The sequence below is a fragment of the Tachysurus vachellii genome, chromosome 3 (assembly GCF_030014155.1).
Source record: "Tachysurus vachellii isolate PV-2020 chromosome 3, HZAU_Pvac_v1, whole genome shotgun sequence".
In the NCBI taxonomy this organism is placed as follows: Eukaryota; Metazoa; Chordata; class Actinopteri; order Siluriformes; family Bagridae; genus Tachysurus; species Tachysurus vachellii.
The window spans coordinates 30791362-30803781 of NC_083462.1; the positions used below are offsets into that span (position 1 = coordinate 30791362).

Sequence of the window (12420 nt, forward strand, 5' to 3'; positions counted from 1 at the left end):
TTGCAAAATTGCCTTTTGCATTAATATGTCAGGTTCTATGGCTATAAGGTAACGTTCAGAGACACGGTGATGTGCATAAAACAGATTTTAGGCCTCTTTATATCTAAACGTAGAATTTTCCAGTTTTAGATTATAAACTCAGACAAACACAAGAGACTCACAGAGTCTGAGATAAGAGTTATATAGATCTATAAGACGTCTGGAGGAGACGAGGCCAGTCGCAGCAGATCGGCTTGGATTCGACAGCATGTTTCCCTTCTCCAGTGAAAGAACACACTGCCAGAAGTGCTCAGGATAAATTAGTGCATGTCAACACAGCCCATTAATGATAGCGTCTGTGTCAGCGTGTGTGTGTGTGTGTGTGTGTGTGTGGTGTGTAGAGAAAGGGTTTGCCAGAAAAAAGTCAGGGAGCAGATTCATTTTTTTTCTAAAGGGTAAATAACCTAATACTTACATAATCTCAATAAACTCACAACAAAAAGAATAGCACACGCGTATGTGCACACGCAAGCAAAACGTGACGGATGGCACATTTTCCTCTCATCCGAGTGACTGCTGATTTCATTCAGTTCACTTGAGATACAAATTGTTCCTCCAATAAAACAAAAGAAAAATTAAAGTAAACCTCCTTTACCAAGACATTTCTTTTCTTGTATTTGTTTCATTTTAATACCAAGGCAATGATGATGCTTATTTAAGCCTTTTTAAAACACACACACACACACACACAAAAACCACCCCATCCCCCACCACCATCCACCCGGAGCATGGACACTGAACCAGGCTTCACATTTCATAAATATGAGCAGATTTCAGGCAGTGCTGGAAAGAGCAGGTTCTCGAATGCATTTAGCTTGTGGTTTTGGGCCTAAAGGACAAACGTAGACTCCAACAAGCCTGACAAGGTTTTAACAGAACCCACATCAAGCCTAGAAACCCCAGGGCTGTTTTTAAAAGACCTGTACTGCCTACACTGGTGGGCATTCGACTAAATCCTCACAAACAGCTGCCAGTATAAACACAGTCTCTTAGGAACTGACCAATTTAAACAAACGACTATAGCCTTGTTCGCATGCTGCTGTTATTAAACTCGTCATAAAAGCAGGAATAACAAAAACCGTCCAGCTCCAGAGATGATGACAAATGTTTCCAGACAAGCTGGTCATTTATTTTTTCTATAATTGTTTGAATCCGACAGTGTCCCTGCAGGATTCCGCAATTTTTCGTGATCGTTGGAACAAAATCGAGCAAACTGAGAGAGAGAGAGAGAGAGAGAGAGAGAGAGAGAGAGAGAGAGAGAGAGAGAGAGAGAGAGAGAAAGAGACAGAAAAAGAGAGAGAGAAAAAGAGCGAGAAAGAGAGAGAGAGTGAGAGAGAGGAAGAGAGAGAGAGAAAGAAAGAGAGAGAGAAAGAGAGTGAAAGAAAGAGAGAGAGAGAGAGAGAGAGAGAGAGAGAGAGAGAAAGAAAGTGAGAGAGAGAGAGAGAGAGAGAGAGAGTGTGTGAGTGAGAGAGAGAGAGAAAGAGAAAGAGAGAGAGAGAGAGAGAGAGAGAGAGAGAGAGAGAAAGAGAAAGAGAGAGAGAGAGAGAGAGAGAGAGAGAGAAAGAGAAAGAGAGAGAGAGAGAGAGAGAGACTGACAAGGTACAGACTCAGTAACAGCCTGGCTATAGAGAGAGAGACAACAGGGGAAGCAGGTTCTGCGAGTGCTGTAGCTAAAGAGAACTAGAGACAGAGCTCCACCTGTTCTAACTACGAAGAAATTCGAAAACAATTCTTTCTTTGAAATAATTTGTCCTGACTTCAGAAAACTGGTGATCTACACAAAACTCCAATATTTGCTGGGAGAAAAAAAAGAGACTGCATTTCCCTGGCAGCCTTTACATCCAATCCTGCTACAACAAGAGGGAGGAGTCGACCAATCGGTAATGTGCACATGAAACCACACCTCACTTACTGTACGCCTACAGAGCTTAAACTTTTATTTTGCTATCCCTGTTTTTGTTTGTCGGTTTATTCATTTGTTTGTTGATCTTATCATTTTGTATTCATTCCTTGTTATTTTAAATGCTTTGGCAATACAAGTAAAATTTGTCATTCCAATACAGCACATTTTGAATGGAATTGAATTGAGAGAGAGATGAGATTGAGAGAGAGATGTGAGGGAGTGAGAGATGTGTGAGAGAGAGCAAGAGAGAGAGTGAGAGAAAGTCAGAGAGAGAGAGAGAGAGAGAGAGATGTGAGGGAGTGAGAGATGTGTGAGAGAGAGCAAGAGAGAGAGCGAGAGCGAGAGAGAGATGTGAGGGAGTGAGAGATGTGTGAGAGAGAGCAAGAGAGAGAGCGAGAGAAAGTCAGAGAGAGAGAGAGAGAGAGATGTGAGGGAGTGAGCGATGTGTGAGAGAGAGCAAGAGAGAGAGAGAGAGAGAGAGATGTGAGAGAGAGTGAGCGATGTGTGCGAGAGCAAGAGAGAGTGAGAGAGAGACAGAGAGAGAGACAGAGAGAGAGATGTGAGCGATGTGTGAGAGAGAGCAAGCGAGAGAGACAGAGAGAGAGATGTGAGAGAGAGTGAGCGATGTGTGCGAGAGCAAGAGAGAGAGAGCGAGAGAGAGACAGACAGAGAGAGAAATAGAGAGCGATGTGTGAGAGACAGAGAGACATACCTAGATAAGGTATGCAGGCGGTCATACTCTGGCTGCTGATGTAGTCTCTCAGTCTCTTGTAATTGTCTTCTTTAGACATCAGATACTCCAGTTTCTCAAATGTAGCCTTGTCCTTACGACTCAGCAGCTGCAGAGACACAGACAGAGATTCAGACTTTCAGAAAGTAGCTATTCAGTTCATGTAAATGATGAGTGTAGCTCACGCCTCTGTGGTTACGAGATTATTCAGTCGGAGAAGAGATTTTTAAATAGCACGTTAAACTTTCCTCCAAAAAATCAGGGATAAAAACTATGGACTGAATGATGGAATTGCATTTTGAAGAACATTTTTTGGCTTTTTGTTTACGTTGCTGCCAACAACTCAGACATCCAGGTGTCCCTTTCAGTATTACTGAAGTTCAGGAAGTTCAGCAGTTTAAAATATTTTCGGCACTCGGTTCATTTCCTCTGATGCATTATGTATTTAATTACGTCCCCAAATGGCATTTCATAGCTTTCGCGTCTATTTGCAGCCCAAAACTTGCATTTCAGCATGACACATTGATGCAGTCACAGAGCAGAGCAGAATTTAGTGATGCTCCTCATTCAAGCCAGTATTTAGCAAAAAACAAAATAAATAAAAAAAAATAAAAAACAGTATTTAGCCAAAAAATAAATAAATATATAGATAAATAAAAATAAATAAATAAAAACAGTATTTTGGTACAGGGGCTGAATACCAATTGGCATAACTAACTAAATGACTAAATAAATACATAAATCAAATTTATGTACGTATTTTTTATTTTATTTTATAGGGATTTTAATTTTTTGCTGACAGAGAAAGTTGCATAAACTGAAATTATTAAAATGTTATTTTCCGCATTATTATTATTATCATTATTATTATTATTGTTATTATTATTATTGTTGTTATTATTATTAACTAAATCTACCATAAAGTCAAAAATTGGAGGTATGATTGTAAAATATAAATCTGTATTATTAGAATAATAATGATTGTGCTGCTAGCAGTCAAAATCACGATTACATTCGTGTTTCATAAAAATGTAAATAATCATGATATCTTTGGTCAGATTTCCCAGCTATAAAAGGCAACATGCACCAGACCAGGCAGGAAGAGCAAAATAATTCCCACCACGTGAAGCAGATTTACCTTCCTGAACTAGATTATTTCATGGTCTGTCATGTGTGACTATTCTCAATGATTACCATGTTTCAAGGTTTATAGTAAGTGTGAAACATCCGAGAGAGACCAAGTTCCTGTTATGTGTCACACTACAGCTGTGCTAAACAGGGGCTCCCTCACTTTCATCTCATTTTGTTCTCGATAAAAGTCCGCAGTCATTTCAGTGAGAAGCTGGGAACACGCTGACCCGTCGTCTGTCCTGAGAGCTTCCCATATTGAGTATTAAACATTACAAAGCACAGTGAGTGTTACGATGCACAGACACATGAGACGACAAGTGAGTCTGAAATCAGACTGACGCTGAAGGAAGCCGAGAACAAACACACACTGGCTCCGAGCGCAAAAAACGTGACCGGTATGAGAACATCGTGAACATAAAAAGCGTTGATTTTGAGACGAATTGCAAAAGTACGTCACATCTGATGATCATCAAATGCGAATATAATCCATCTCAGTTATGAGTCTTGGAAAGTGAAATGCTCAAATGTTTCACAATTTGAGTTTGATGAGTGGTTATAAGCAGTCATTTATACTTAACCTGTCAGTCTATGCTAGTTCATAACTGGAAATGAGCTGGAACACTGGAGGATATAACTGAAGAGGAGAGAGGAGCCATAACACTCTCTCCCTCACACACACACACACACACTTTCTCTCTCACACACACAGACTGTAAGAGCACAGTGGCAGCTTCTGAACAATTTAGCACTCGAGTAAATTGAAAACAGAAGCACAACTGATCTACAACATAACACACATTTCATCCTGTCAGTGTGTGTGTGTGTGTATGTGTGCACGCGCAGAGCAGCCTAAGACCGCTACACTTTCTACCCCCTGCAGTATGATGGTACAGCTTTGGGCTGTAGTGGACGTTCTGTACACTGGTGAGAGCGCAGTCTGGAGAAGCAGTGACAGTTTGGTGGAATAAGATAACGTGTGCAACTCGCATGGGTGTGTTCTGTGTTCCACAGCAAATGCATGCTGGGGAAAAAAGTCAGCCGCATAACACCACAATTTCAGGCATGTACGATACAGGCAGCAACGATGTCAGGGTTAAAGTTTGCTCTTTGCAGTCGGAGCATTTCTGAAATTTTGGAAATTCAATCTGCTGTTTTGAAGCAAAGAAGCTCTAATTTCCCATTTTTCATGTCGTTGTTTAAACTGCGCGGAGGCCAAGTTGGCTCTGCTCGCACAATGAAGGTTTTAGCCTCCAGTCAACTCCAGAATTATTGGCACGCTTCGAGAACGGGCAAAATGATTAGATAAATTCAACATGGTGTGCACTGACTCAAGTTTTCCATTCAAGGAATTAGAGAAAGCGCTAACCTTTAATAATCAGGACAAATTAGCTAGAGATTTACTGGAATGACTTCAGTCTTCAGGCGCACTGCTGGAGCCTCATATTTGGTCAAAGGCGTGTAAACTCACCATCACCATGGGCAAGACCATGACAAATGAAGAAAAAGGAAAAAAAAAAAAAAAAAAAAAAAAAAAAAGGCTGTCAAACGGATACAGTAAAACAGAAAAATATGCATAAGCACGTAACAATAGAACTGAGCAGCACTAAATGATTTAAGCCAAAAACTCAGTTACTTGCTATTACTTGATTTTAAGCCAAAGATCAAATCTAATGAAATCAAACTTAAAAAAAACAAAAAAAAAAGTGTCATAAATCTAGCATTGTTCTACGTACATAATCTCCGTTTTGCTGAAAACGCGAAAATTCCAGCGCCTGACAATTGCCTCAATTCTTCGAGACGACCTTTCCTAAAGGTTTTTGTTAGTACATTATTGTTAGTACAGTACATTATTACTCTTTTCAACCAAACAGCCAGTTAAACATGGTCCCATTATCAGGGTTTCTTCAGGGTTTAATCAGTCAAATTTAAGACTTTTTAAGACCTTTTTATGACCATTATGATTTGAATTTATGACCTACACGAATTACGATAAATAACTTCAGTCATTAAAATTCCTTTTAAAAAGTCTTTATTATTGACTTTCCTTGAAAGTAACAAGTTTTATTATTTAAAGAGTAATTCTATTATTTCTTACTTAAGATTAAGAAACTGAAGCCTTCGCCTTCTTTTTCTTGAGTATCAAGAACACAGGAACACTTAACAATTGTAACATTGTAAAGTAACATTGTGTGCAATAGGGCTTGATACCGATTGTTAGCGACGGGCTTGAGCCAGCTACTAAACGCACCGTCTTCGAGCCACAGATCGTTAAAGGTACATTTTCCCATTGTGATAGTCAGGATGATTTAAATTAAACTAAGCTGTGACTCAGTATGATACAGTATGTTCGGAGTTCGCGCGGGTTTCTGTGAAAGTCCTTCCGACAAGTCTGTATGCTGCCGCATGGACCTTGTAGTTCTGGAACGCTGTGATACCAGTGTGATACCACCCAGATTCCTCATACAGAACTACAACAGGCGAAACAAATGAATGCCATTGAAGAACAAATTAATGGACGAGCATATCAAATTAAGACGTGGCTAAATGTTTTTTATGACATTGTATGGAAAATCCGGACGTTTTTATGTCTTTTTATGGCCTTAAATTCTTATTGTTAAATTTATGACTTTTTATGACCCTACGGAAACCCTGCATCATTCATACATTACTTTTTCCTAATGGAAAACCTAAACAAGTTTCTAATGACTGCCCTAGATGTTGTAGAGAGTGCGAGATCGGTTGCTTTGTGGATGAAGATGTTGGTGATGATGGGGACGACGGTATAACTGCAATAGTAAACAAAGTGATGGTGGTGGGTAGAATAGGTAAAATAGTGCAGGGGAAATGTTCCGTTTCAAAACACCAGTGTTGTGGGTTTGATCCTGAGCTCAGGTCTGAGTTTGATTTTATTCTCAAATCACGTTGGATGAATGAAAACTAATTGTCTTAAACTTACTTAATTTGATCATGAGGAAAAGCATCTGATTCAAATCACCAAAGTTTTTTTCCCCCCAGTGTTCAATATTACAGGTGAATATTAACAGATTTCAACTGTTTTTCTACAAACAGATTTCAAGCATGTTTGTGTTATTTGTGTGATGGTAACATGAATTAAGGGCAGTGGTGCCTCACATGGTTAAGGCTCTGGGTTGTTGATCGGAGGTTTGAGGATCAAGCCCCAGAATTGCACTTGACCCTTGCTGCTCCAGAGCCTCTGCATCATGGCTGACCCTGTGCTCTGACCCCAACTTCCAAAGCAAGGATATGCAAAGTAGGAATTTGACTGTGCTGAAATATATAGTATATAAATGTATAGTACACCCAGGATCTAGCACTGGATCTCTCTCTCCATCCCCACTGACACTTTAACTCTGGACTTGCACAGCACAGTGCCACTTTATACACTATTTACACACCATACTGCACCTGGACACTTAACCACACACATTTATGTACATGTATGCGTATGTTTATACATTATTTCTCCTTTTATATTTCATATTTTTTATATAGTTTTTAATATAGTTTTCTTATATAGTTTATACTTTTTTCTTATTTTATTGCTTTTTTTTTAATTCTAATACCGGACAGTAGCTTATATCATTTCACTGCATGTCGTACCCTGTATATATGTGTTTGTGACAAATAAAATTTGATTTGATTGATTGATTTGAGTTGATAAATAAAGGCTCTTTTCTATTTGATCTGTCCACATCAAGGTCAGTGCTTCAAGATTGGACTACTGCAATGCACTTCTGGCAGGTCTACCTATGAATGCATATTCGTCCTCTGCAAATGATCCAAAATGCAGCTGCATGGCTTGTTTTCAACCTGCCTAAGTTCTCGCATACCACCCCGCTGCTGCGATCCCTCCACTGGCAACCGGTAGCCGCACGCATCAGATTCAAAACACTGATGCTTGCCTACAAAGCCAAAAATGGACCATCTCCCTCTTACCTCAAAGCCCTCATCACTCCTCGCACTGTACCTCACACCCTCAGATCTACCAGCACTGCTCGACTGGTTCCACCATCTCTCAGGGTAAGAGGCAATTATACAACAAGACTCTTTTCTGTTCTGACACCAAGGTGGTGGACTGAACTTCCCCTAGAGGTCCGGACAGCTGAGTCACTGGTTATTTTCAAACGATGGTTGAAGACCACTGAACTTATTCAGGAAACACTTCAACCAGCACTTCTTTCCCTGTCTGCTGCATACATGTTTATAAAAACCAAAAACAAAAAAAACAAAAGACTTTTTTACGTCACTCTGGATAAGGGCATCTGCCAAATGCTGTAAATGTAAATGTATGCTTCAACCTTCAGGTATGCGTATTACTATTTATACTACTCTGCTTACTAGTACTAACTTCCAGAAATCTAGTTAAGGTTTATTGCTCAATGTTGCATTGCATCCTAAATTTTCTGAACAGAAAAATCACACACAGGCCTCTTTGTCTTGTGCAGAGGACAAATTATTGTTCAGAATATATTCCTTAATGCTTGTGTTCAGTTTTGCTCATCTTCATGAAAGGTGGCAAAAATTCGAATAATTTTTAAATCCAAATGAAAAATTTGTTCACAATTTTAAATGTCGACTTCCCGTCGTTTTTAGGTTGAAGATAAAAGGCGATGCGGACTGTAAGGAGTGCCTGAAAATACGCTTTTAAATCATCCAGGATTACTGGAGGACAGGTTTATCAGAGTAACCGAAACATACAGAGCACAGCTGCGAGAGAGAGAGAGAGAGAGAGAGAGAGGGAGAGAAGGAGACAGGCAGAGCGAGTGAGAGCGAAGGCGAGAGAGGGAGAGAGAGAGAGGGAGGGAGAGAGAGATAGATAGAGCGAGTGAGAGAGACAGCGAGAGAGAGAGAGAGAGAGAGAGAGAGAGAGACAGAGAGTGAGGGAGAGAGAGAAAGACTGAGAGACAGGGAGGGAGAGAGAGAGAGACAGGGAGGGAGAGAGAAAGACAGAGAGTGAGAGAGAGATAGTGCGAGAGCGAGAGAGAGAGAGAGAGAGAGGGAGAGAGGGAGACAGGTAGAGCGAGTGAGAGAGACGGCGAGAGAGGGAGAGAGAGAGAGGGAGGGAGGGAGAGAGAGAAAGACTGTGAGAGACAGGGAGGGAGAGAGAGAGAGAGAGTGAGAGAGAGATAGAGCGAGAGAGAGAAATGTGAAGAAAACACAGATCTACTCCTGCCAGAGGATTGGAGTGAGGTCAGACTGCAGGAATGCTGTTTAGGGTTTAAAAGAGGCTGAGTGTCTGACAGGAGATCTCAGAGAGAGGATTGTAGGGGTCTGACAACACATATTTCAACATTTATTTATTTATCTTTTTTTTTTTTTTTTTTTTTTTTACAGTGGAAAAGCCAAAAGATTCTGGAAACCCGATCAGGTCCTAGTTATGAACTCAACAACACACAGCAGAACCAAAATAATTCAATACGAAAAATACGAAGAAGAAAATCGATCACCAGATTCCACAGCAGGACGGTGTGATGCAGTGCAATGCATGCTTGCTGTTTCCACACTGAAGAGGAGTTTTTCAGCTGGAGTGTGTGACACTGCTGATAACACAGTGATTTGCTGAACATTACGTTCATTAACGTTAATCACACTGTAACCTGTAAGATGTGTCTTAATGTGTTAAAGACCAACAGTCCACGAGACCATGAATTAGATCCTGTTCTCACTTTCAGTATAGCTGTGATAAACCATCATTCACTCACCAGCTCCCTACACCCCTCCCTCCTTTATTCATTCTCTCCCTCCCTCTTTTCTTCACTCAATCACTAGCTCCCTCCCTCATTCACTCTTTCACTACTCTCTCCTTCCCTCACTCACTCACTCCCTCCTTCCTCCACACCCTCACTCTCTCCATCCTTCCTTCACTGCCTTCCTCCCTCCCTCCTTCCTCCATACCCTAACTCTCTCCCTCCCTCCCTCCTTCACTCCTCTCTCCCTTGGGAAGGGTAAGGAAGCAGACACTGAGGCAGGTACTTACAGCCCACGTTTTGCTGAGTCGGAAAATCGGAGCGCTCTGTAAACCCGACACCACTGCCATCACTGCATGGAGGTTATTCATGTCACACAGTTTCTGTAGAATCAGATAAAAACACACACAGAAACGGAAAGAAAATATTAGTGGTGTGAAATTGAGTAAAAGTGCTGAGCTGATGGGGAGATCGGTTGCATTTTGTCTCGTCATCTTTTTTCTTGTATATTCCATACAGTGGAGAGTAATAACAACGACAGGAATTCTTTTTAACAGGGGTGCCAAAACATTTTAGATCGCCTGTACATGCTCATCTCTAAGATGTTTTGTTGATCTTTTATTTGTCCTGGGAACATTTAGATTCACACTGGATGTGTTTTGTTTGGTAAAGGTGCTTCACATTTTAAACTTTCGGCTGAGGATTAATGATTAATACCAGAAGAGATGAGAAGAAATAAAGGGTCTGAACCTGAAACAATCCAGAGAGGATTAACAGAACAAAAATAAACCCCGTACGCTCAACCGAGTCTATGGTGCATGGGTACAAACGAGTGTGACTTTATAAACTGCAATCAGAGGACATGTTACTGTAGCTGCACTGACTGAGTTAGAGTTAATGAACTATGGCAAGTTACTTAATTGTTTTTTTTGTTTTTTTTAATCATGCTCAGTTCTTTGTTGGATTTGCAACTGGGCTGTTTTACATGTGATTTCAACCAGTTAGAGTGCACCATGTTTATAAAAAAAGTAGTTGTTATTTTGCCAGGAATAATAATAATAATAATAACTAGAATGTACATTTCCTGAAGAAAATGTGAATGGTGCTTGCATGTGGAAGTTCCCCTCATCGTGCTGAGTGTTTTGATAGGTCACATGTCCATGTTGTGCTAACTTTTTGATTTCGCTTTATTTTGGGGGCGGGGCTACACGTGATGTCATTGGAATACATGTGAGGAAGTTCCCCTCATTGTTCTGAGTGTTTTGATATGTCACATGTCCATGTTGTTAAAAAGTTTTTTGACTTTGCATATTTTGGGGGCGGGGCTGCGGCACAACCGGAAGGCCAGTCGGTACACCAATTTAAACCTTTGTTCAGAGTATCACCCTAAAGGAACTGGCCGAGTTTGGTGTAGATAGTTCGAAAGCTTGCCAAGTTATAAACCTCCAAAGTTTATAATGGGAGTCTATGGGGAAAAAAGGCCAATTTGAGACCAGGTACCGGAAGTACTGGTACTCGGATCGCTTAGAAAAGTCATAGCACACCTCTCCTCGATGAGCCGGTCGATTTGACACGTCATTCATGGGTCTAGGATAAAAGCTGCGGGACAAGTTACGTGCCGAAGTTTTGTCCAGAAGAGTATGCAGGATACTAAGAATGTTGCTTTGCAAGCACCATTAATAATTAATTCCAATTTAAAAATCCAAACAAATAAATAATTTTTTTTTTTTTTTATCGCAAAAGGTCACTGCATGCAGTTTTGTCCTCCGCTTGTACTTGAACACGTAGGAAAAACAAAACATTTTACTTGTCGGTTGGCCAAACACAAATGAAAATAAAAAGGTGATGAGCTGCAGCGGTAAAGTTGGACAAATCCTGTGCTGTTACATCTAAATGATGCTTTGTGTGGCATATTTCATTTTCCAGGTTCTGTAAGAATGAACACGAACGTGATGACAATGTGTTGAGTTGAAGTGCTGGAGAGATGGATGTATGGAGCGCCTGATGGATGACTGACGTCAGCATGACTGTGATGTGGCTATAACGCGTCATCGCCTGACTGCAGGTGAAACGTAAAAACATCTTGGGAGGGTTTAAATAAGCTTCAGGTGAAGGGAAGCTTACCTTTGCTGTCCTGATGTAGAGACTTAAAACCTCAGCTCTGATCTTCAAAGTTTGGGCATGAAGAATCTCCCGCACTACCCAGAAACTCACCTACACACACACACACACACACACACACACACACACACACACACACACACACACACACACACACGAAAAGCAGGATGATAAATGTAAATTTTCCGTCATTCTTTTGAGCTGTTTGTGTTTGTGGGATGGGGTAACTAGAGTAACTACAGTAACTAGAGATGCAAACTTTCCTACTCAGATTAACACACTGTATAATTCTTTAGACCGCTGTGTTTAGAACTCCTTTAGACCGCCGTGAGTTTTCTTCATATTTGTTTTTTTCTAGACAGAAATAATGAACTAATCTTTGGTCTATTGGTGTCTGATCTAACCTGGAGAGGTGCGGTGTGAGTTTTCGTTCCAGCCGAAATGGAGCCAATTCCACCTGTTTAATCAGCTCATCTTAAGCTTTTAATAGACCTGGTGTGGCTTTTGCTCAACTGGAATAAAAACCTCACACACACTCGCAGACACGCACACACTCGCTCACTCTCTGGCCCACTTCACTTACTTCACTCTCACTTGGTCACTTACTCGCTCACTCACTGGCCCACTTCAATCTCACTCGGTCACTCACTCCTCTTTTACTCTGTCTCTCGCTCGCTCCACTCTCACTCGGTCTCTCGCTCGCTCCACTCTCACTCGGTCTCTCGCTCGGTCTCTCGCTCGCTCCACTCTCACTCGGTCTCTCGCTCGCTCCACTCTCACTCGGTCTC

The 12420-nt window shown here is 41.0% G+C and overlaps 1 protein-coding gene across 2 annotated transcripts in view; it reads right to left on the minus strand.

Moving 5' to 3' along the window:
* The window catches only part of ralgps2 (Ral GEF with PH domain and SH3 binding motif 2), a 94240-nt gene that overhangs the window by 29688 nt on the left and 52132 nt on the right, over window positions 1-12420 (minus strand). For both annotated transcript variants that reach the window (XM_060866733.1, XM_060866732.1), the window contains exons 7-9: window positions 11636-11725; window positions 9802-9894; window positions 2655-2781 (exon numbers count right to left, since the gene is read on the minus strand). In XM_060866733.1, coding sequence (XP_060722716.1) covers window positions 2655-2781; window positions 9802-9894; window positions 11636-11725 — 310 coding nt within the window. The remainder of the gene's footprint in view (window positions 1-2654; window positions 2782-9801; window positions 9895-11635; window positions 11726-12420) is intronic.